At 32.8% G+C, this 25,447-nt stretch overlaps 1 protein-coding gene across 1 annotated transcript in view; it reads left to right on the top strand.

The window, feature by feature from the left end:
- Positions 1-1,429: 1,429 nt before the first annotated feature.
- PTPRQ (protein tyrosine phosphatase receptor type Q) overlaps positions 1,430-25,447 on the top strand; it is a 211,279-nt gene continuing 187,261 nt past the window's right edge. The window contains exons 1-9 of the mRNA XM_030821837.1: positions 1,430-1,594; positions 1,939-2,047; positions 2,693-2,919; positions 8,711-8,780; positions 10,421-10,620; positions 11,789-12,038; positions 13,688-13,816; positions 16,784-16,930; positions 23,038-23,210. Of these exons, the coding sequence (XP_030677697.1) occupies positions 1,541-1,594; positions 1,939-2,047; positions 2,693-2,919; positions 8,711-8,780; positions 10,421-10,620; positions 11,789-12,038; positions 13,688-13,816; positions 16,784-16,930; positions 23,038-23,210 (1,359 nt within the window). The 5' untranslated portion in view covers positions 1,430-1,540. The remainder of the gene's footprint in view (positions 1,595-1,938; positions 2,048-2,692; positions 2,920-8,710; positions 8,781-10,420; positions 10,621-11,788; positions 12,039-13,687; positions 13,817-16,783; positions 16,931-23,037; positions 23,211-25,447) is intronic.

Below are 25,447 nucleotides of genomic sequence, written 5' to 3'. Positions count from 1 at the left end.
CCTGTTAGTTTTGTTAGAAAATGTACATTTTATTATATCCATTTTCAAATCGATTCTGGTAGTGGGGTTTTAAAATGATAAATGAGGTTCAAAATTAATTCCAGCCTCCTTTCTTTTAGAAACAGTGTTAGATTGAATCTGCATCAGGCGTGTTTTTACATGCTTGGCTTCATAATCTCTCTTCCTCCCCCTGTATTGTTTGCCTGGAATCTGCACTAAAGATAAGGCAGAGTGCAAACCTGATCATTGGCAACCAATCAGAAGAGCTTTATGTGGAAAACTCCCTTCAAGGAGGTACAGGCAGCATAAACAAAATTTTTGAAAAAGTGGAAGCAAAGGTAGAAAAATATGGTTGAAATGGCTAAAACAATTGGTACTTGTTTTAAAACTATATTTCATTTCTGATATGAAACCTTATCTTTTCTTTTAAAGAAACACCTAACAAAATATTTATCAGATCAACACCATAGGAAAGGGAAAAATACATTAAAATTTAAAAAAAGATAAAATAACTAATATTTATCAGAAATGCTCACCCTTTAAAAAATCTGGAAGATTTTGATTATATGTTTTTCCAATTATCTTCTGTTTGGTAAATTTCCAAGTAATTGGATAAATAGTTTATATTTACTTTGTTTTAAAATGATTCAAATTTTCAATTAGAGTATAAGCTTTCAAAAACAATCTCGTCAACCAGCAGACTTTTAGCAAATAAGACATATTTCAGAAACAGAAAATTAATTGTTATATTATTTATGATAGTTATACCTAAAACCTAGTTGTTGTTAAATATTTACATGTCTAACACCGAAGTATAGTTAGAGGTCATTTATTGTACTCAATGATTTCTAACAACATGATTATTTTGGAACTTGAACTTATACTATTGGTTTTCATTTTTTTGAAACTTCAGGAGAATAACTTTATTTTAAACCTCTATTTTTCAATATCAGAACCAGAACAACCTGAGAAACTTAGAGCCTTCAATATCTCTACACATTCCTTTTCTCTGCACTGGAACCTACCCTCTGGTCATGTGGACAGGTATCAAGTGGATCTCGTTCCTGACAGTGGCTTTGTTACTATCAGAGATCTTGGAGGTGGAGAATATGAGGTATAGTTTTCATTATTGTACTTGCCGAGCCTACTTGTATTTATATTTTGCTTCTAACAGGAAAGTTCTTTATTTTATGAAACCCGTCTACCACAAAAACTTACTCCTTGTTGGGTTTTTGAAAGCATAAGTTGAAGACAAAAACGTTGATGTCAAACTGATGAGTTTAAGTTTCAGCATCGGTGAACTGTTACCTTAGCAACATCTGTGCTGCTTTTTTTTTTTTTTTTTAAGTTCACCCTGAACCTACAGCCAGTCATCCAAGGGTTCATGAATAGTTTAACAAAGAAACGGCAGAGCTATTGAGTAATACAGGCTCATTAATTGTGTACTTGCCAGAAGGATCTGTCTTTAAATCATTAATGCAGGCAACATTTCTCTCTAGAGCCATCAATGTGATTCTACTGGCTGAAAAATGTAATAAAGATGGATTTTCTTATCATTTTTCTTTTACTTTTTATTGGGACTTCAGAGACACAGGTATTTTGTATACACTCGTTAAAAACAAGGGCTAAGTCGTGGGCTGTAGATTTCCCGAGACTTGAATAGTTGTTCCTTGTGACAGTGAACTAGGATAGATAGAAATGCTGACTTAGGCTGTGATAACGCAGTATGTTTTGTAAGTTTTTATTTTAAAGTTATTTGGTAAAAAGTTATACGATATAACAAATCTGTATCTTACAACAATATGGAACTTACTGTGATGTTATAAACAGTGCAGTTATATAGTGAAGAGTTAATTTTTGTTAGAGTGATAGATTTATTTTTGCTTGCTTGCTTTCCAGAAAGAATTTTAATGCAACTATTTGTTTGTGGTGTTCTAGGCTGATGTTTCCAATGTCGTTCCTGGTACTAGGTACGATATAACCATCTCTTCAATTTCTACAACATACAGCTCACCTGTCACTAGAATAGTGACAACAAATGTAACAAGTGAGTATATGTTTTAAATTACTTTGTAAGTACAGTATTTAGAATCAGTATAATTCTACTGGATGGAAATACTTATATTGGCAACATGTACATTAAATTCATGAAAACAGTGTAGAATAATTAAGGCAAAATGGAAACAAGAAAGTGATCTGCTTAGAACCTGCATTCTGCTGTTTCTTCAGCTTCCTTTACTTTCAGAGTGCAAAGATAATTACTCTATACTTGTTTGTGAAATAGATCAGAGACCGTTAATGCTAACATTTAAATAATACAGAACCATGAAAATGAACTGGCTACATTTGCTCAGGAAGGATTATTCCATCTGTAAGATTATTTCTTGTTTTCTTAGTTTTTCTGTGTAAGCCTTGCGTTAAGTGAATTTCTTTTAAAAAATGATTTGGCATCAAAAGTATATTTGGCATGTAGTATTTATTTAGTAGCATTCCATTTTTCACATTCTTATAAAAGAATGTTTTTGGTATTCCACATAGTATTTTTTTAATAGTAACAGAGCTCTAGGGAGTGTAAACTCATATTGCTCTTTGGAAATTTCAAATTTTACATTTATAAATACTGTTATTATGTATTTTTGTGAAAATGCACTAATTATTTGACCTTTTAACAAAATGGATTTTTTAAAAATAGAACCAGGGCCTCCAGTCTTCCTAGCTGGGGAAAGAGTCGGATCTGCTGGAATTCTTCTGTCTTGGAATACACCACCTAATCCAAATGGAAGGATTATATCTTACATTGTCAAATATAAGGAAGTTTGTCCGTGGATGCAAACAGTATACACACAAGTCAGAGCAAAGCCAGATAGTCTGGAAGTTCTTCTTACTAATCTTAATCCTGGAACAACATATGAAATTAAGGTAATTATTTTGTGTATGACTACTTAGTGTTCAAACATTTCATTCATTTTACAAGTGTGGGAGGTTTTTCCCACCTTGTCAAGCCTTTACAGCTGAATACAGTCAGTGACTGACAAACAACGTTCACAGTCATGGCCTCACACCCACCTGAGATTTTAAAACTTGGTAAAATGTTATTGTCTCTTTTCATTTCAATTTTATGCATATTTATATATTACCTATTTCATTTTTTCTGTGAATATTTTTGCATATATACACGTATGAGTATAATACAATACTCTAGCAAATAAAAATTATGTAAAGTTAAAGACGGAAAAGTTAAATGCAAACAAGAGGCCAGGGTAGTTTGAATGCAGGTATGTAAACCGCAGGATGTTACACAGTTATTAAAAATTGACTTGCAAATTTTATTCTCCAGTTTCCTAGAAACCACAGTAAAAAGGGCAGTAAATCTGTTATACAATTTATGTATGAAAATTGTATAATAATTGCATATGGGAGCTCAAGTTTTTTTTTTTTTTGTGGTGCTTTAGATTGGAAAGAAAGTCTTCATTGAAGGATTAATAGCTGCAGGACTGGATTTTGTAAACTTCTTTCCATAACAGCTAAGGGTAAAATAATAAAAGCAAACTTAGTAAAAATAATTTTGCCAGGTTTTGAGATATTGTGGTGTAAGAACATGGCCTTGATCTGTATATAAAATTTAGACTCCAATGAAATGTCTTTTTTTTATTATTTTTGATTCAGGGGGCATGTGTGCAGGTTTGTGATGTGAGTATATTGTGTAATGGTGGGGTTTGGGCTTCTAGTATACCCGTCACCCAAATAGTAAACATTGTACCCAATGGGTAATTTTTCAATCCTCACCCTCTCCCACCCTCCCCATTTTTGAAATCCCGTGTTTATTATTTCCATTGTTATGCCCATGTGTACTCATAGCTCCCACTTGTAAGTGAGAATGTGTGGTATTTGATTTTCTATGTTTGAATTATTTCACTTAGGATATGTTCTCCAGCTCCATCCATGTTGCTGCAAAGAACATGATTTTATTTTTTTATGCCTGCATAATATTCCGTGGTGTATATATACCACATTTTCTTCACCCAATTGATAGATACTTAGGTTGATTCCATGACCTTGCTATTGTGAATAATGCTGTGATAAACATGAGTGATGATGTTTTTGTGATACAATGATTTCTTTTCCTGGATAGGTACATAGTAGTGAGATTGCTGGGTTGAATGCGGTAGATCTATTTTTTAGGTCTTTGAGAAATCTCCATACTGTTTCTTGTAGAGGTTACATTTCTAGCAACAGTGTTTTAGTGTTCCCTTTTTTCTGCAGCCACATTGCCATCTGTTTTTTTGACCTTTTAATATTAGCCATTCTGACTGGTATAAGATGATGTCCCATTGTGATTTTAATTTCCATTTCTTTGATAATTCCTAATGTTGAGCATTTTTTTATATATTTACTGGCCACTTGTGTGTCTTCTTTTGAGAAATGTCTGTTTATGTTTTTTGTCCACTTTTTAATGGGGTTTTTCTCCTTGTTGTATTGTTTGCACCCCTTGTAGATTCTGGATATCCATCCTTTGTTGGAGGCATAATTTGCGAATATTTTCTCCAGTTCTGTAGGTTGTCTGTTTACTCTGTTAATTATTTCCTTTGCTGTGCAGAAGCTTTTTAGTTTAACTAAGTCCCATTTAAGTCTATTTCAGTTTTTATTGCATTTGCTTTTGATATCTCAGTCATAAATTATTTGCCTAGTTCAATATCCAGAAGAGTTTTACCTAGTTTTTCTTACTAGGATTTTTATAGTTTCAGGTTTTATATTTAAGTCCTTAATCCAGAATGTGTTAATTTTTGTATATGCTGAGAGCTAAGGATCCAGTTTCATTCTTTGGGATACGGCCAGCCAGTTTCCCCAGCACCATTTATTGAACAGAATATCCTTTCACCATTGTTTATTTTTGTCAACTTTGTCAAAAATCAGTTGGTTGTAGGTATGTGACTTTATTTCGGGGTTTTCTGTTCTCTTCCATTAACGTATATCTGTATTTTTGTATCAGTACTGTGCTATTTTAGTTACTATAGCTTTGTAGTCAGGTAATGTGATGCCTCCAGATTTGTTCTTTTTGCTTAGGATTGCTTTCACTATTTGGGCTCTTTTTTGGTTTCATATGAACTTTGGGATTGCTGTTCTAATTCTGTGAAAAACGACATTGCTAATTTCATAAGAATTGTGTTGAATCTGTAGATTTCTTTGGGCGGTATGGTATGTTGATTCTTCCAATCCAAGAGCATGGAATGTTTTTCCATTTGTTTGTATCATCTCTAATTTATTTCATGAGTGTTTTGTAGTTCTCCTTGTAAAGATTTTCACCTCCTTTGTAAAATTTATTCCTAGATATTTTATTTTTTTTTGTGACTATCGTAAAAGGGATTGAATTCTTGATTTCATTCTCAGCCTGAATGTTATTGGTGTATAGAAATTCTACTTATTTTTGTACACGGAATTTGTATCCCAAAACTTTATTGAAGTCGTTTATCAAGTCTAGGATTATTATTTTTGAGTTGTTGTTAGAGTTTTCTAGATATACAATTGTGTCATCAGTGAACAAAGATAGTATGGCTTCCTGTTTTCCAATTTGGATGCCTTTTATATCTTTCTCTTGCTTGATCGCTCTGGCTATGGCTTCTAGTACTGTGTTCAATAGGAGTGGTGAGAGTAAACATCCTACTTTTGTTCCATTTCTTAGGGGGAATGATTTAAACTTTTCTCCATTTAGGATCATGTTGGCTGTGGGTTTGTCATATATAGCTCTTATTATTTTGACATATGTTCCTTTGATGCCTACTTTGTTGAGGGTTTTTATCATGAAGGGATATTGGATTTTATCAAATGCTTCTCCTGCATCGGTTGAGATAATCATATGGCTAACAGGGCAGGGAGAAAAATATTGAAAAAAAAACTTTAATAAAAAAGTAGAATATTTTTACTTAAAAAACTTATAAAGGCTAAATTATTTAATTTAAACTTAATTTATTTTCCAAAAAAGTCACTAAGCTAAAGCTTTTAAAAACAGATAGCTTCGGCCGAGTGCAGTGCCTCATGCCTGTAATCCCAGCACTTTGGGAGGCCAAGGCGGGCGGATCACCTGAGGAGTTCAAGACCAGCCTGGCCCATATGGTGAAATCTCATCTCTACTGAAAATACAAAAAAATTAGCCAGGCATGGTGGCGAGTGCCTGTAATCCCAGCTACTCGGGAGGTTGAGGCAGGAGAGTCACTTGAACCTGGGAGGCAGAGGTTGCAGTGAGCTGAGATCATGCCATTGCACTCCAGCCTGGACAACAAGAACAAAATGCCACCAAACCAAACCAAACCAACCAACCAAACAAACAAACAAAAGATAGCTTTTGCTCTTTGCACATTGTGCTTTATAAAGTGTCTTTACAGAGTATCTTTTATACTTTATGAAACAGATAACTTTGGTTAATTATTTAAAAAAACTTTAGTGACATTTTTCAAAAATAAATCAAGTTTAAATTAAATAATTTAGCCTTTATAACTGAAAATATTTCATTTTTAAATAAAACTTATAGTTAGCTTTTCATTTTTCTTCCAATCTTGTTGTATTTACATGTCTGTTGTTGACATTTGGATATTGGTTTGAACATTTCTAAAGCGCCATTTTGCTAAGAATCATGAACTCAATGTAGTTACTTTCAACAAATATTTCTTGAACATTTACTATCTCTTTTGCATTTATAAAAAATGTTTCGTCCTTTACATAGTTGTGTTTTTTTTTTTTTTTGAGATGGAGTCTCGCTCTGTCACCCAGGCTGGAGTGCAGTGGCCCGATCTCAGCTCACTGCAAGCTCCGCCTCCCGGGTTCATGCCATTCTCCTGCCTCAGCCTCCCAAATAGCTGGGACTAGAGGCGCCTGCCACCATGCCCGGCTAATTTTTTTGTATTTTTTTTTTTTTTTTTTTTAGCAGAGCCGGGTTTCACTATGTTGGTCAGACTGGTCTCGAACTCCTGACCTCGTGATTCACCCACCTCGGCCTCCCAAAGTGCTGGGATTACAGGCATGAGCCACCACGCCCAGCCGTCCTTTACATAGTTAATATGCAAAATTTAACATCATCTCATTTGAATACTACACAAAGATGAGCTTATGAAAAGCAGTGCTAAATTAGGCCACAGGAAAATGCTTCCAGTTAAGGGATATGTATGACATTTCCAAGGGATAATAAAGAGTAAAGATATCTTCTGGATCCTCCCTCAATATAACATCAATATCTTCTTTGAGCCTTGAAAATAATTAAATAGAGAGAAGAAAATATATAAAACCTGTGTAAATATGTGATTTTATATAAATGAGATGTTCTTCCTAGAGGATAAGAAATACTGGGAGAGATTTTTGCTAGGAAGTTTTTTCTTACTGGAAGGATGCCTATTTGCAGAATTAAAGAACATGATCAGAACTGGAAAGCAAATACTAATAGTATGATTCCTACAATGAGAAAAGAAAAAAAAATTCTTACCTATGTAGAAGTCAAAATAAAAGATTTGTGATGACTATTTTATGAAGAAAACATAGCTTAAAGAATAGGCAACCTTTTTCTAACTGACATCTGAGTATTATATAATATAGGTATTTTCTGTCAATATGCACACATTGAGATTAATTAACATGTCAATATATGCTATTGGGGATAATTAAAAATTTTTAATGTGCTATAAGAAACTATTGCTGATAGGAAGGTGATTTAGTCAACCTAGTTCTGCTTAGATCTATTTTTATGGAGCTTGAATTTTTATTCCTTTGAATTCTCTTATTTAAGGTCTATTGGGAAGCCCTTTCTCTCCGTTTCATCTCACACTTTATAAATCATTCTTGTGACCTTTACTCTGTTCAAATAAATGTTAGCCATTGCAGAATTCCAAAGGGTATTTGGCATGGTACATTTGATGTCTTCAGTATAAGTAATGTTATAGCAAAAATCCTGTTAAGTATTTTACATGTGCTATTTCATTTAGTCCTCAGCACAATTGTATAACATAGATACATTATTATTCCCATTTTAAAGACAAGAAAAATGTTACTTACAACAGTTAAGTAAATTGCTCAAAGCTACTATCTGGGAATTGGTAGAACTACAGTTAAGCCAAGGTTATGATTCCAGTCATGGCATTTGCAAAAGCTTGAGTCTTATTCTCATTAATGACATTTTCTCTTTCTATTCTAGTCTATTGGAAGAGATTATTCAAATCAAATTTTTTTATCTTTAAAATTCTAGGATTCTTAGTTTAAATTATTAATTAAACGTATTTATTTTATTTGTTTTTTTAAAACAGTTTTTTGAGTATTTATTTACCTGATTAGATTGTGAACTCTAAATTAAGGTACCATATACATGGTCTCTTGCATTTGTTACAGAAATAAGTGTAGTGTCTTTTATGTAGTGGATATATCAGAGAAAGACTGAGCTTTCAAAATAAACCCAACTACAACTGGATTCTTGCTCTGCCATTTATTCCTGTGTGACCTTGGGCAAGGTATTTGACCTCTCTCAGTCAGTTTTCTCATCTATAAAATTTTGACAATAATACTTTATTTGCTGATTATATAGATATCTTCATATTTGCCTTCTTCCTTGAGAGTATTAAAAAAGTATCTTTGGCATTTATCTTATTGATAAGTCAAAGTTTTGTTTTAAATTTTAGATTCTCTTTTTTCAGGGAGTAAAATGTTTGAACACAATCCTTTTGGTCTGTTGTAGGTTGCTGCTGAAAACAGTGCTGGCATTGGAGTGTTTAGTGATCCATTTCTCTTCCAAACTGCGGAAAGTGGTAATTTTCCTGTCATTTATTTTAAATTGACTTAGTCATGAGTTTGTCATTTAAAATAATAAAGAATATAAATAAAAACTGACACTAAAATACATACAATTCTCAGTAGCATGGCCACTCAATTAGTTTTAGAGTTCTTTCGGATAGCTAATTTATTCCTTAAAATATATATTATTCTTTCTGATTATAAGGATAGTCAATGTTATCTTACAAAACTTTGAACAAACAAGAATAAAAAAATGAAAATTATCCATAGACTTATCATATAAAAAATGCTTTTATCATTTTGGTTCATTTCTGGCTTGTCTATTTCCTCCATTAATATATATCTATATGACTATACATTAATGAAAATAAGCTTGTGCTACATATGCAAGTTTATATCCTGCCTTTTCTTTTTAACATTAAGTCATAAGCATGTTATAACATAAGACTTTTGGAAACATGGATTTTAATGGTTATTATATTATTCTGTAACATGCAGTCATTACCAAACCAATTTAAGATACCTCCATTCTTCCAGGGGCATAGAGGAAAAATCTTGATGTCACTTGTGGCTCTTTTCTCTCACAGTACACATCTAATCTATCAGTAAATCTTACCAGCACAATCATCAAAGTGTACTCTGAATCTTATACTCATTGCTGACATCCTGTCCAACATTATTCCTAAGAATTGTTGCATTGTATTTTATTTTTATTAGAATGCAGCTGTCCTGAAGTCCCTTAATTCCTACCTTATATCATTCATATAGACCTCCTTCCAAAGATCTAACTTTCTTATGTAATTTATATGGCTATTATTTATAAATTATATTTTAGCATCCTTTTGTACAATGTAAACCTAAACTCTAGTTATTTGGCATCTTAATACTAGGCATCTTAACTATCACTTATTTTTTTTTTATCTCAGACGTTTTGTTTCATTTTGATTTCTTTCAAAAGTGACTTGTCATGTTTGTTTTATATTCTGAAAGATCTTGGTGTTTTACTCTATCAGTTTTACACACTTTACCATGAGGTTAATGGGAATAATTTCTCCTAATTCTAGCTTCATATTGGTTTCATGCCAACTCAAATAGAACACAGATTATTATTATTATTACTCTGTATAATTAATAATTGATAGAAAAGCATAATGAAATTCTGAAGAAAGTTGATTTTGAAAATTTAAAATACAATAATTATAACCAATTGGAGGGTATCCACTTGATATTAGGCACTAGACATTTATAAACATTCCAAGAATCTGCTTTTTGGTGAAAATGGTTGGATAATTGATTCAGTTTGCTACGTTTTTCATATCTAATGAAACTACATATTCCAGAATAGTTAAGGAAATAAGAAATTTATCCCAACTTGTTTGTATATTCACAACTATTGATTGAATTTTTTTCGTACTTATTTGAAACGTTTCATCAATGCATGTATTAGCCCAGTTATCCTAAAGTAAAGTTGATTTGCCCCAACTCCAGTTTTTTATTTTAGGCAAAGTTCAGTTAAATATATTTATAAAAATCTTACACAAGTAGATTTTATGCAGTGTGTTATATATTTAATTTCATGTACCATGAAATTATATAAATGCAATTCTAAGTTTTATAACAAAGTTTTTTCCTTCTCAATCTTTCTCTTCCCCAGCTCCAGGAAAAGTGGTGAATCTCACAGTTGAGGCCTACAACTCTTCAGCAGTTAAGCTGATATGGTATTTACCTCGGCAACCAAATGGCAAAATTACCAGCTTCAAGATTAGTGTCAAGCATGCCAGAAGTGGGATAGTAGTGAAAGATGTCTCAATCAGAGTAGAGGACATTTTGACTGGGAAATTGCCAGAATGCAATGCAAGTATCACAGAACACTTTCTACGTCTTGAAAAATCTTAGATAAACTTATATTTTCATGTTTCTAGCATCTAGATACTATATTTTACCAAACTTTTATTAGTTATTTGATTACTTATGGTATCATGTTATACACAAAGTTTTATTAGTTATTTGATTACTTAGAGTATCATGTTACACAATTGGCCTTATTCAGGTAGAATACAGGAATGGTTTGAGAATTCAAGAGTGAGAGATTAAAATCATTTAGGGAATTCTGAAAAGACTTCATGAAAGGAGTAGCATTTGTGATACACCATGGAGCAAGGACAGATAGAGATTGTGTGATGGTGGCATTCCCGGTGGAGGATACTTTATAAAGCCCTGAGGTGGAAAAGTGTAAGATATAATTGGAGAAAATATTTTATTTCCATGTGACAGGAGGGAAGAGTACATGCAGGGTAATAGTTGAGGTTAAATTTGCAGAGGTAGACTGTCATTGTTGTGCATATCTTTGGTAAAGAATTTGTTGTTACTCTGGTCATTGATGATAAACCTCATAATAGTAATGCTTTATTATAGAATAAGCATCGTCATTTTTAATTATATGATAAGCATAATAATGCTTTTCCTAAAATCATTTTGGTAATCTTTGTGTTACTATTAATGGAAACACAGTCAAACAGTTATTTTTGCTGTAAATACTTTATAAAAGTCTAAAAATCTTCTTTTTCAAATTACGATATTTCTAATACATGCACACACCTAACATGTGAGCTAGTGGCATACTAGTACTTTTTAGTACTTATGAGAAAAAGAAGATCATTAACAGTAAGAAAGCAGCATTTGAACATACACAAGAGTAAAATTATTTCAGCTCTTTGGCTCTGGCACTGTTAACATGAAGCTTAAAAATTCTTAAAAATGATTTTGCTGTAGTTTTACCTTTATTTTAAGCCACTTGAAATTCTATTCATAAAGGTTAAGGTATAAGGAATATAATAAATATGTTCTCTTCTAAAACTGCAGACATAAATGGGTGCAATTAAAATCTAGCAAATTTGTCTATAACTTGCATGTTATGTGTATATATAGCATAAAAGAAAACGAAATGAATTACATGTTCTTATTCTCATGTTCACCAAGGCATACAACATTATTTCTATGTTGATATTATTTTATTTACTAGGAGAATAGTGAATCTTTTTTATGGAGTACAGCCAGCCCTTCTCCAACCCTTGGTAGAGTTACACCTCCATCGCGTACCACATATTCATCAAGCACATTGACACAGAATGAGATCAGCTCTGTGTGGAAAGAGCCTATCAGTTTTGTAGTGACAAACTTGAGACCTTATACAACATATCTTTTTGAAGTTTCAGCTGTTACAACTGAAGCAGGTTATATTGATAGTACGATTGTCAGAACACCAGAATCAGGTATGGTTCACTTTTTGTAGATAAAAAGATTTAAATGATTTAGAGAATAATGTTTTATTTATATAGATATTTATTTTTAATCTTCTTTACCTTTCAGTAACTTTTTCCCCCTAATAATATACAATAGGCATCCCATCAAGGGTTTCTTTGAATTTCTATACTCTTTTATATTATAGCACAAAATAAGTATTTAAAAGGAGAAAGATTTGCAAGAAACAATTCTTGAGCCACTGACCGTGATCCTCATATAAGCTTTTATCATTTTATAATGTCAGCAATTTTTTGTAATCATCTTTGCCGTTCTAAATGATTTATAATCATCTACACCCTTCTCTCACTGTTATTGCCGTTATCAAAAGCAGAAATACCTGCACTAGCAGAAAGAGCATGTGATTAACATTTCATTATCAGATACAAGCAGTAGCTAAAATATATACCTACTTATATCCCATTTGCACTGCAGTTTCCTCATCTGAAAAATAGAGACAGTAATAGTATCTTCCTTAGGGTGCCAGTGTTAAAATTAAATGAGAACAATTAGATATAATTATTACTACTAAATTTTATGAGAACATATTTTCAGTAAGGTATTCATATATTTAATTATGGTGCTATATCAGTATTTGTGTAAATATATGTATTTGTATATTTCATATATCTATAACATTTCATGGATATTGATATAGTCCCATATTACATGAGGTATTATATGCATAATATATAGCTGACATATTAGATATATCATAATATAGTATCAGGTATTAGGTTGTAATTGCTAATTTCTGAGGTTATTGAAAATTATTGGTAGGGTAATTTCACTAAAGCATGTTTTTTCTAATAACATAGCTGTTGGCTTCTATTATTTTTCATTTTATATAAGTTAGAAGTTTTTTTGTTGATTTAAATAACCATCTTTGAACTATACCATTTTCTTCTTCCATACTCCTTACTTTTTATACAATAAAAAAAGATTTCATAAGGGTCATACAAGGTAGGCAATTTGGTAGACAATAATTTTGTTTTGAAAAATATTTGGAATTGTTTTATTTCAGTTAAAAGAAAGAATAAACATCTATGAAAAATAGAGTAATTTAAAATGTCATTATTATTTTCATATGTTACCAATGTTACATTTGAATCCTCCAACTGTAGGTTATAAATTTATTCTTAGAACAAATACAAATATTGATACAAAAAGTAAAAATTATTGCTAATAATTTTTGAGGGTTATTTTCTTGAAACTTCTACCTGTGTTAATAAGAGAGAAAATGTTTATTAAGCCAGATATCCAGACTTTGTTGAATGCAATATATATATATATGCAGGTATAAATGTTTCAAGACAATGTTACATTGGCAATAAATATATTACAATGAATATTAGAATGAAACTTGCACAGTGCAATAGTAAACAGTATTAAATAAAATTAGTAATTGTTAAAAATAAGTTTATCTGATGAGCGAGCATGTGTTATTCACAATTTTCAATTATATTCCATTTTTTCTTTTGTAAGTTAAAAAAAAACTCTTTGCTTTTAAGTGCGATATTTTATTTTCCTTCTTTGCCTTTGTGTTTTATTATGTGTATTTAATAGGGTGCGCTTTCATTTTAAATATATGTTATGTATTTATTTTCTATAATTATTTTAGTGCCTGAAGGACCACCACAAAACTGTGTAACAGGCAACATCACAGGAAAGTCCTTCTCAATTTTATGGGACTCACCAACTATAGTAACAGGGAAATTTAGTTATAGAGTTGAATTATATGGACCATCAGGTAAGCCTTAATTGGTTTTGTGTTTGCCTTTTGGAGTGAGAATAATAAAATATGTTACCAATATCAAACTCTTTTTAGAAGTATCAGACTCTTTTTAAAAGACCCTAAGATTGAAGCAAACAATAGGAAAGTCATAAGGAAGGTGAAGTCCTTTGATTTTTTAATTCAAAACCATAAATGAGTATAAAAATGACAAAACACTATTCATGTTCCACATTTCATGTGATGCACATGGAAAACTAGAGATAACTCCTCAAGAAAAAAGTGTTAGTGGAGATATACATCTTCAAATATTTGAACAAGAAGTCCTTGGCTTACATTCATGAAGAACAATGGACTTTGACTATATTAAATTAGATTTATATTCACTGCTAGGAGCCTAGTTTTTAATCATTAGAAACAGCTCTCTAAAAATAACATGGAAAATCTCTGTATCTTCTGCTCTATTTTGCTGTGGACCTAAAACTGCTTTAAAAAAGAAAACCTATTAAAATTTTGGGGCAGCTTTATAAAGTGGCAAGTTCTCTATCTTTGTAAGCAAGCAGGACCTGGGCATCCACTTGCCAGAGATATTTTGAGAGGATCAAGTATTATATCATCAGAAGTGAATTATGTAAAGTCTAAAATTCTCTCCTGATTGAGATCCTATGGTTCTATGAAAGAAGTTTAATTCTAACAATGATGAAATAAATAATAAAGCCACATATTATCATTTATTTGGGGACATCAAAAAAGATACAGAGTTCCAACTCTTTTTATTTTGCAATTTCTGTGGTATGAATCACTCATCACCATCATGAATAACCTTTATCTTTCATCCCTAAGTAACTTATGCTCCCAAAATTCTGAAATACTTTTACTTCCTAAGAAAAGATAATTCCCTCCATTCACCCACCCGATACACAGAAACAGACATGGATACACAGCTACATCTTTTCTGTCTGATATTATTGTTCAATACTTGGCTGAAGTACTCTTTCATTTGTAAGGCTGGCTGATAAATCAAGTGAAAGGCATGTAGCACTAATTGCATTTAGCAACATGGGAGTGATCACATGCTTTCAGTATGGTGGAACGTGGGGTAAATACATGATTGAATTAGTTTAAGAGTGAATGGGAGAAGATCATTGGAACAATGGGTGTAGAAATTCTTTTGAGTTTAGCTGCAAAGCAAAGCAGTGAATAGGGAGTAAGGGTAGGGATAAGTGAAGTCAACAGGTCTCTTTTCAGTAAGAACATATAAAGCATGTTTGTTTGCTGATGGAAATGAGGAAAATAAGGAAAATGTTAATGATATAAGAAAAACGAGAATTACTGGAATTGTGTGGGCAGAAGGTGAGATCTTTTGCTCAAATGTAGCCATTGGTTTGAGACAAGACTACAGATAATTTGTCCATACTAACAGATAATTTGTCCATAAGTTGTTCTTATAGGTTGTAAGGCAGAGTATATGGGTGTAGATGCTGGTAAATATATAGTTGTATTGGTGGGAGCCTGTGGCAAATATTTTCTAATTGGTTTACTTTTTTCAGTGTAGTGTGAAGCAAGACTATTAGTTGGGAGTGAAGATAGGACAGAAGGTATTAGAGGTCTGTGCAGAGAAGAGTAAGTGTAAAATAATCATCTAGAAGAGTAGAGTGGTTGGACCATTGACTATGTAAGTTGAGTAAGATTCCAGGTACCATGTAGGGCTCATTCAAGGTTTGGCTACGAATAAAGTGATATCAATTAATGGCTTTGTGCTGTAAACGAGCTGCCTTCAACAACAGAAGGGCAAGGGAATTGGAGGCCTGTGTAAGGCAGTGATTATAATTGAAATTGACACTGAAGATGGGTGAAGAGTGGAAATCAAGTGGTGAGGGGCCAAATAAAATAAAACAAAAATAAAACAGGTGATTAAATCAATGGATTGTTGATTTCAGTGGATTTAAAGAATTATCAGTTCAGAATTACAGAGGAAATGTAATGGACGTAAGCAAAAGTGGTTAGAAAAAAGTTGCATAAAATTGAGATTCTTAATGATACGGAGCAATTGGTGATAGTAATGTCCAGGTTATGATCTTGAGGGAGTGGCTGAAATTCTGGAAAACCAGATTATTTAAGGAAATATCTAAGTAATTTAAGGATTAATTTTCAGGATATTAAAATCAGCACAAATTAAGATGGTAGCCTTGAACCACAGCTAGACCATGAAAGTAAATGAGAGTAAATGACCCTCAGGTTAGTAGATTACGACAACTGTGAGGGCTAGTGGATTTCACTGGTGATATAGTATTTAAAGCTGTGGGCTTTTATAAGGAGGGAGAGAGAATAGTGAATAAAGTGGAGCAATGAGGGGCAAGGACAACACCTACCACACCTAAAGGCCTGGTTACCTGAGAACTGTGGGGCAAAAACAGACTGCCACCATTTGCGGTGGCTGCGGGCAAACAAAAACAGTGTTCTTAGGAAAGAGCCAGTTTGTAGTTAGAGCAAGAAGGTAAAGGAAACATTTAAAGCAAAGTCGAAGATTTAAAGTATTGTGCTGACAGACTAAGGAATTTTGTTCAGAAGCTAAACTAGAAATATTTTCTAAATATATCCTCTTATAAAAGATAATGAAATTATTTAGCATTTTAATTGAATAAATTTGAGTATAAAATCTGGTCACTTTTTGAACTGATAAAATTTGATGCTTCCCTTTTAAATATGTCAAAACTAACCTGGTAATTCAAAAGGGCTTTATGATTTAATAAAAGTAATTTTAAGCACTGGAACATTTTCATGTTCTTTCATTTATTTTCATTAAATCGATATCAGTGCACTACTGAGCCACGTGTTTAAAATATATGCAGTTTTGATATTATAATAACAAATTTTAGTGCGTAGGTTAACACTTGAATTGTTGTCCTTGGCTCTGTACTTAAATGTGAACATGATTGCACGCTTGATAAAAAATAATCCATAGCTATCTTCCACTTTTTGCAGGTCGCATTTTGGATAACAGCACAAAAGACCTTAAGTTTGCATTCGCTAACCTAACACCATTTACAATGTATGATGTCTACGTTGCGGCTGAAACCAGTGCAGGGACTGGGCCCAAGTCAAATCTTTCAGTATTCACTCCACCAGATGGTAAGAACATAGGGAATGAGTGAGATATTTTTGGTATGCTTATGAACTTCATGAATTGGTAAAACATGATATTAGAAGCAATTTGTTTTATATTTACTTAAATCATGTTATTTCCTTATTAAATTACTACCTAATTTATTCTGAACATGTGTTCTCCAGAATGTTAAACTCATAGCATGCTTCATAATAAAAGGGACCCAAGATCAGGTAAGGTTAGGAAATACCATATGTGTAGTATTGGCCTGTTAGAGATTCACAGTAAAATTTAGCAAAACCTCAAGAAGCCATAAGGTAAACAAACACATTTAGTATGGTTTAACTACATTTTTAAATGTGGAATCTATTTTTTCTCACAGAACTAGTATTTAGAGGAATTCCTATATTCCCAATTCTTTCAACAAAATATGTTTATAGTCAAAACGGGATTCTAAGCAAGTGAAGATTCTGAGTGGATGTATGATATAGATTTACCAGCATTTACTGAAATTATGAAAAGATTATTTTTCCTCAAGAAACTTCCTTATAAGTATTCATTAAACATCATTGTTTTAGGTGAACTATACTTTAAAAAAAATGTTTCCATACTGTTTCACAACATATCTTTCTGGCCCACACTGAACTTGCTAAATGTCTTCATTTCCATTTAGGGATTGTAATTATGGACAAAAATAACAGTAAATTCTTACAACACATTAACACTTGGAAAAGCTTCCAGACTTTGTTTGTGTGGAAGCTAACATACAGTAACTTATAAATGAAATGTACACATGTACACACACACACACACACACACACACACACACACACACACACACGGGTCATACATTAATCATTCAAGCATTTGACCATTAGAGGGCAGTAACTATTAGGAAATTTTGTACTTCTCCCCTTTAAAGAAACAACCATTGATTTTTTTTGAAAGAACATAAAAGTTATGTTTTATCTATTTCAGATGAAAATCCTGACATATATATATATAGTTTTAGAATACATATAGGAAAGTTATACATACTCATAAGGAAAATGTTCTTTTTTTGTATTAAAATTTTGCCATTGTGTTTCTATCAGAAGAATCTTAGCATTGTGTAGCTTCTCCCTTAAATCTTAAGTTTTCCTCCATCTCCACCTAAAAACTGCTCTTAAACATGTCCTAGGAAACTAGACAGATTTATGGACACTATCAAATAAAGCAGAGCCCTTGATTTTGGTCTTAATAGAGTTTTCTCAACCAACTCAATGTACCCATTGATTTCTATTCTTGTTATACAATTAAATAAATCCTGAACTACTGTCTTCTTTCAAGACCAGCTGATTTTGGTGCTTCCAAATAGAATCCACAACTCAATAAACATATTTTTATTGTCATCATTCTTGGACTACAGCATTTGACAAAAATAGGGAAATAGATAATGCATATGCTGTGTACAATGTCATGTTATTTGTCTTGGATTATTTTAAAATTTACTTGCCTTAATTTCTACATTTTTTATCCACAAAAGAAGTAGAATCTTCAGGTCATAGTTCAGTATATTTTGCAAGGCCTATTTTTCACACCAAATCATTTTAAGTAGATGACTCCATTTGCCCTGTATAAAAAGCATTTGCCCTGTGTTTCATTCTATTATTTTCCTGAGTCACTTCTCCTATAGACTACACCGTGGTGGTTCTTAGAGGGGCCTCCTGGCAACTGGTGGGCTCCACCAAAGGCAGGGTTGACATGGTTCTTATATCCTCATGTCAGCCTTCATCCATGGAGTTCTCTTGGGATAGTTCAGCCTCAGGAGCTGCCTCAATGGAATACTCTGGCGAATGCAGTAAATGTAGCTTTCTACTTCTGACACCACTAATTAATCCTGGTTCCAGTATTTAAAACTTTGAAATAAATGGATCTTTAAACTATATGAGAACAGTGTGATAACTCATTAGAACTATTGTTCAACTTAAAAATGATTTCTTAATTTTATATTATCCTTTTCATTAATACAACAGGGTTTTTAGTATTCTATTTAAAGGTACTTATTTTCTTCTCCATATTTAAAACCAGTCTACCATCTATTTAAAAAATAATTAGGACTAGCTTGCTTCTTTTAAATTACCTTTTAAAACAATTGGTGCTCTTATAAATCTCCAGATACTCATAGAAAAATGTTGCATTGACCTCTTATAGAGAATGTTATGTGCTATTACATTACAGTGGAGTTGATTTCATTACCCCTGGCGATGTTATGGTCCACAGTCTACTTTGAAAGAAAATCAGCATCCTATTATTTTAGCAGTTCTCTTATATATTTCCTAAGCCCTCTATATGTCTCTTAATATTTTGATGAGTAGATTTCTACATAGGCATGAAAATAAATGATTTTGGAAAAAAAGATAATAATCTCTAAAGCTATAAAATGTCATAGAGTTGACTATTCCAAAATCAGGTAATGCTGATGAATGTAACATAGGCAACAACATTCTTCTAATTTGTGTGAGGGTTAAAAAGCATAAGCAGACTGTGAAGCTTCAATAATGTCTAATAACTTTTCTGTCAGGGTAGTTTAGCATGACCATTTCTTAAAAGCAGACAAATTTCTGAGATTCTTGTTTACTCCTTCTTAAACAGACTATGGCAGTGAAGACGTTTGTCCTCAGTGATTTAAACTTGTTACTTTCTGCAAATAGTAGTAAAATTTTTATAGGAAATTAACTGAGAGCCTGCCAACTTTGTGTTTTCAGGATGTGCAATGGCTTTAATTTTTACTACTTGTTTTTCAAAATATACTTCTAAGGAAAGTTTAATTTTCTAGATAATGGCAAAAATGATCTTAATGTATTTTCTTTTACCTCAATGCTGTTTGCCTCTATTTCATTTCTTCTCATAGTTTTCTATTTGAACACCTCAAATCATTTGGAATATATTTTAATAAATTATATGCTATTGTGTTTCCAATATATTAGTAAAATTTATAAATATATTAACTCGAGAATAATTCTTAGGTAGTCCATGTATATAACACCTTCAAAATTAAAATTATTTTGCCATTATCTAGAAAATTCATCATTAAGCAGCATTAATTTTGAAGTTGGAGACAAATGGCATTGGGGTAAAGAAAATAGGGGATTTTTTTGGCCAAATATCTAACTTATTTCTCATTTATTTGTAAAATTTGTAAATGTATTGACTTGAGAATGACTCTTAGGTATTTCCTGTGGACATCACCTTCAAAACTGTTGCTGAACCCTGAATAATTGCCTTGTGTGTTTGATTTTCTTTAGTTAATTTTGTATCAATATTAAAGTCTTCTCTAGTTTCCTCATAAGAATTTCTGGTCTAACAGATCAAGTATCTTTTTAAAGACAAGATACAATGCTGTCTACTCCATTTCCTTTATCCCCTAAGCTTAAATAGGAAAAAAAAGATAAGTTTATTGTCATTATTTTTATGCAAGTTTGAGGTACATTTTAAGGTAATATAGAACCACTTAATCTTTACTTGGATTGTACTTTTTGGCATTAAGTATCATGGGGCAATACTTACTAAGAAAGTAAGTACTGAATATATAGAATATATAGAAAAATATATTCTAATTAAAAGATAAAAAATAGTGTCTGCTACTACTCCTGGGTTTCACTAACAAAATAAGAGACAGTAAAATACATATATTTTTCTGCTGTCCTGCATAATATTTGATATCTAACACATTAGTGTGTTGCACTGACTTGAACTGATCATTTCACTTATTTTTCAATAGGCAGGGTTTAGTTGCCTGATTAATATGATCAATGTAGTCATTAACTGTTTTTTTTTTTCGGTTGAGATTCTACATCAATTCAAAATAAATGGAAAAAGTGCCAGATCTCCTCTGACCTAAGTTATGCAATACTGGCTATTGTTTTGTCTGCATAAAAACTGCAAAATAAAATTTTAAAGAAAGATGGAATGAGAGCTTTGCTATTTAAATAGCCATGTTATTTTACACCACACAATTAATTGGAAAGTTTCTCCATCCTTGAAAAATGCATATTGGTAAATTGCATGTTGGTAAATATGATGATACAAATATGAGCTCTAGGTACAATATATTTTAGTGAAATAAAACTCATACTAGAGGTGACCTGTCCAAAGGGCTTTAACTGTCTAATTCTTTCCTCTGTCCTCAAGTGCCTAGAACAGTGATCATATGATCAATGCTCAGTGTGTTGAATGATGAATGAATGGCCCAACGATTGTCACAATATCTAGGGAGTCTTTACTGGTTACTTCATGAAGACAAAGGAAAAAACTCAAATCTATTGGATGAAAACTTTGTATAGTCATAGTTACTGTAAAGCCAACTTAAGCATAATTACATTTGCTTATTATAAATAACATATATGGGAGTTGTAAAATTATTTTTCAATTCCTTTCTGTTGTCTTAAAAAGAAAGGGGGTCATTTTTCCTTTGTTCCATTTTAAGACTATATGCCTGTCTTCTAACTAGAATTTGCTAAATCTGTACCACTGCCAGATAGCTTAGGGAAATTAATTTAAAGTGTAACAACAATCTGATCATAAGGGATCATAATTTTATGTCATTTTCTCTTTCTTAAAAGTTTTAGAAATTTGAGAAATTTTATTGAACTCTTTGTTCCTTATAGTAATCTGTATAGTAATAGGAAAGCTATAATGACACCCATTTTATAGATAAGGGAAGTAGAGGTTGGAGGGATGAATGAGCTATTCATAATCACAAGTTGAACTGTAAATAAAAATGGTCAAAAGCCCAGGGGATATTTATTTTTTGCCCGTTACTCCTGTGAAACTGGGAAGTTCCCTAGATGTCACTCTTGGTGACTTTACAACTAGAAGTTGCTTTAAGTTCTTGATAATTTTAAACCAGTTGTTAGTTTGTTCCTATTTTTCTTTACTATTGCAATGAGTGAGGGCACCTGAAATTTGAAAATAACATGATTATTTTTAAAATATCAGAAAAAATCAATAAACTCTTCAAACAATTTCATGTAATAAATTAAAACACAGTCTAATTTAACTTACCAACTATATTTCATTGCATTCAGAGTCTTCTGGATATTATTTTTCAATCTGTTGTTATAATTTTCATGAAACCATCCAGATTTCAACTGGGCATTAATCGTCTCCAAATAGGCAGATTCTCAAGAAAAGTATTTTTATTAATTAATTTGTTTCAAACAAATGTTATGACTTTTATTTTGGAAAATTATTCTGTTATTCTGCTTCTTACATTTTGAGAAAAATGTTTAGAAATTTAGTTTTAAATATCCATGTATTTAAAGACATTTAATTTAAAAAAAGTTATTATACTTTAAGTTCTGGGGTACATGTGCAGAATGTGTAAGTTTGTTACATAGGTATACATGAGCCATGGTGGTTTGCTGCACCCATCAACCTGTCATCTACATTTGGTACTTCTCCTAATGCTATCCCTCCCCTAGCACCCCACCCACCGACAGGTCCCGGTGTGTGATGTTCCCCTCCGTGTGTCCATGTGTTCTCATTGTTCAGCTCCCTCTTATGAGTGTGAACATGCGGTGTTTGTTTTTTTGCTTTTGTGTTAGTTTGCTGAGAATGATGGTTTCCAGCTTCATCCATGTCCCTGCAAAGGACATGAACTCATCCTTTTTTTTTAAGACATATTTAATTTTTAACAAAATAAATTGTTTTTGTCTATTATCTTTCTTTCTTTTTTTTTTTTTTTTATGGAGTGTCACTCTTTCTCCCAGGCTGGAGTGCAGTGGTGTGGTCTCCACCCAATGCAACCTCCACCTCTTGGGTTCAAGCAGTTCTCCTGCCTCAGCCTCCCGAGTAGCTGGGATTACAGGCACGCACCACCATGCCCGGCAAATTTTTGTATTTTTTAGTAGAGATGGGGTTTCACCATGTTGGTCAGGCTGGTCTCAAACTCCTGACCTCAAGTGATTGGCCTCCTTTGGCCTCCCAAAGTGCTGGGATTACAGGCGTGAGCCAGCGCACCCAGCCTCATCTGTTTTCTAATAGAATTGTTTGTGTATCTTAAATTGTGAGCTAAGAATTTAGGCACTCTTTTTACTTGAAAATATATTTTTAAATTCCCCCTTTTTTCTTTTCTTTCTTTCTCTCTTAGTTCCAGGGGCAGTGTTTGATTTACAACTTGCAGAGGTAGAAGCCACACAAGTAAGAATTACTTGGAGGAAACCACGACAACCAAATGGAATTATTAACCAATACCGAGTGAAAGTGCTAGTTCCAGAGACAGGAATAATTTTGGAAAATACTTTGCTCACTGGAAATAATGAGGTATTGCATTTTTATTTCACTTATTGGTGAGCCCTTTCTGCTTGATTCTGGCTCTGATAGCTTGGAAGATTTGCTAGCACCCACACATATAATATTTGACAACTTACTAGTACAAAGTAAAGTAAATTTGGGGCATGTTGATAATCTAGCTAGATCATATTTCATTTTAGGTCATATATTAGTAGTTAAGTGCTATTATTCCTTTTCATCATATGAAAAATGTTAATTGTGCAATTAAACAGGACTAAATGTATTTTCATAAGTTAATATTATTATTCTAAATTAGTTAATGAATTGTTTAGAAACTCCTGTTATGATTTAAGTACTCCTTCAAAGGCTGTGCTTGTAATTTGGAACAGTTGCCAGTGAAAGCCACAGTAATTTTAGTAGCTGTTGTTGACAAATGATTCTGTTCTATTTGGTCTTGGGAAGCTAAATTTCTCAGAGCTGCCTCTTTTTTTTTTTTTTTTCAAAGGACATTTGATTAAGAATCACATTACTAAATAAAAGAAATTTAAGTCATTTCATAGATTTTAAATAAGAGGACCAGGATCTTTAGGCAATGTGTTTGCTTCTATTCACACTGGAAGTCTTATTATTTTTCTTTTGTTTCTGTTAGGAAGTACAGGCAACACTGATTTTTCTTTTCACTGTCTTTGTTCACTTCACCTCATCAACTGTTCACCTGTGAGACCCTTTCAGCCTCCAGGCTAGTCATGTCCAGATACTGGCTGCTCCCTGGGGCACTCAAAGAGTAAACATCCTTAGGACCAGTGCAGCAATCACTGGGCCTTAAAGACAAACATGATAGTTATTCAGCACCTGGTGTCTGCTGTTTTGTTTCAGAATTGCTGCTGCTTCTACCTGTGCTGTGATTTTCCCCCACACATGCTTTCATTCTATTTCTAGTCCCAGCCTTTCTCTACTTCTGGCACTTACCTGTACGTGACAGTTGACCTCACCATGTGCTCAAAGCATTCTGGCCACCCAGGACTTATCACTCCAAGTTGCTCAGCATCTTCAACCCAGGGTTAAATTTTAACCCTACGTTGATTCCTTTCCTCTGTGCAAAAGATGTTGAATTATGCTTTCTGTGATACTCTAGTTGACAACTCAGGCAAAGGGCAAAAGCTTAACCCTTTGCTCCTGCTGAGAAGGTCTTAAATTAGATACTGAGCTTTCTTAGTACTAGATGACGGGTTTCCCACTTCTGCTAATGACATCTGCTGAATGGGCAATCACACCTGTTTTTCTGTGAGGCTAAGAGGTTCTAGAAAGGCTTTTTTTTGGGGATTCTGTCTCTATCTGGTCTGCAATTCTCGTCTCATAGTAGAGAGCACATGAGCTTTGGAGACATACAAATTTGGATTTACATCATGATTTTGTCTCTCACTGGGCTATATAGCAAGTGGTTAAGAGTGTAACCCGGTTTAAACTCTAGTTCTGCCATTACTAACTGTTTAACCCTGGGAAAGTTGGCCTGAGCTCTCTGAACATCAGTTTCTTCTTCTTTAAGATAGTGTTATAAGTCCCTATAACAAAGGGTTAATAATGAGGATTTAATGGGTTCATGTGTGTAAAGAGCTTAGAACTTTACCTGGCATATAGTAAGTGCTGTGCTAAATAATTGTGACCTATTGTGATCATTAATTTTGGCATAGGATCATCCACCTTAGTTGCTATCCAATATTACTTCCCTTATACTCTCTCAATGAAAGGAGACATTATGCTTCTCTTTACTTCTCTGATTATATCTTTCTTTATTAGATCAGACTCATTTCTGATATTTCTGCTTCCCTGTATAACTGGTGTTTGAGTTTACCTTTCAGGAGATTGATGTGGGGGAGACAGATATGACAGAAGCTTTAAATCCAAATGGCCCTGGGTTCTTGGCCTGGCTCTGCCATGTTCTAGGTCTATGACCTTGGACAAATCAACTTTTGGAGACTTGGTGCCTTCGTTTATATAATGGGGCTTATGTAGCCACCTTACAGGGTTGGGAGTAAATGACATAAGAAATACAACTTGTGGCTTAGTGTGTTCTTCATTTGTTATTCCTTTCTTTGACCTTGGTATCTCTCTCAGGATAAGGACTCTCTCTTCCCATTTTTATTGATCTTCTGAAAAAGTAGCCTCATTCCCCAACTCAAGAACTCTTTAAATCCTTGAAATCTTATTAGAAGTCACCAGTGACCTCCCCAGTGTCCAATACAAGGATTAAATATTTTTAACCACCC

The sequence above is a fragment of the Nomascus leucogenys genome, chromosome 10 (assembly GCF_006542625.1).
Source record: "Nomascus leucogenys isolate Asia chromosome 10, Asia_NLE_v1, whole genome shotgun sequence".
NCBI lineage: Eukaryota > Metazoa > Chordata > Mammalia > Primates > Hylobatidae > Nomascus > Nomascus leucogenys.
Note: the sequence above shows the minus strand (reverse complement) of the source record. Positions and strands in the feature narration are given on the sequence as shown.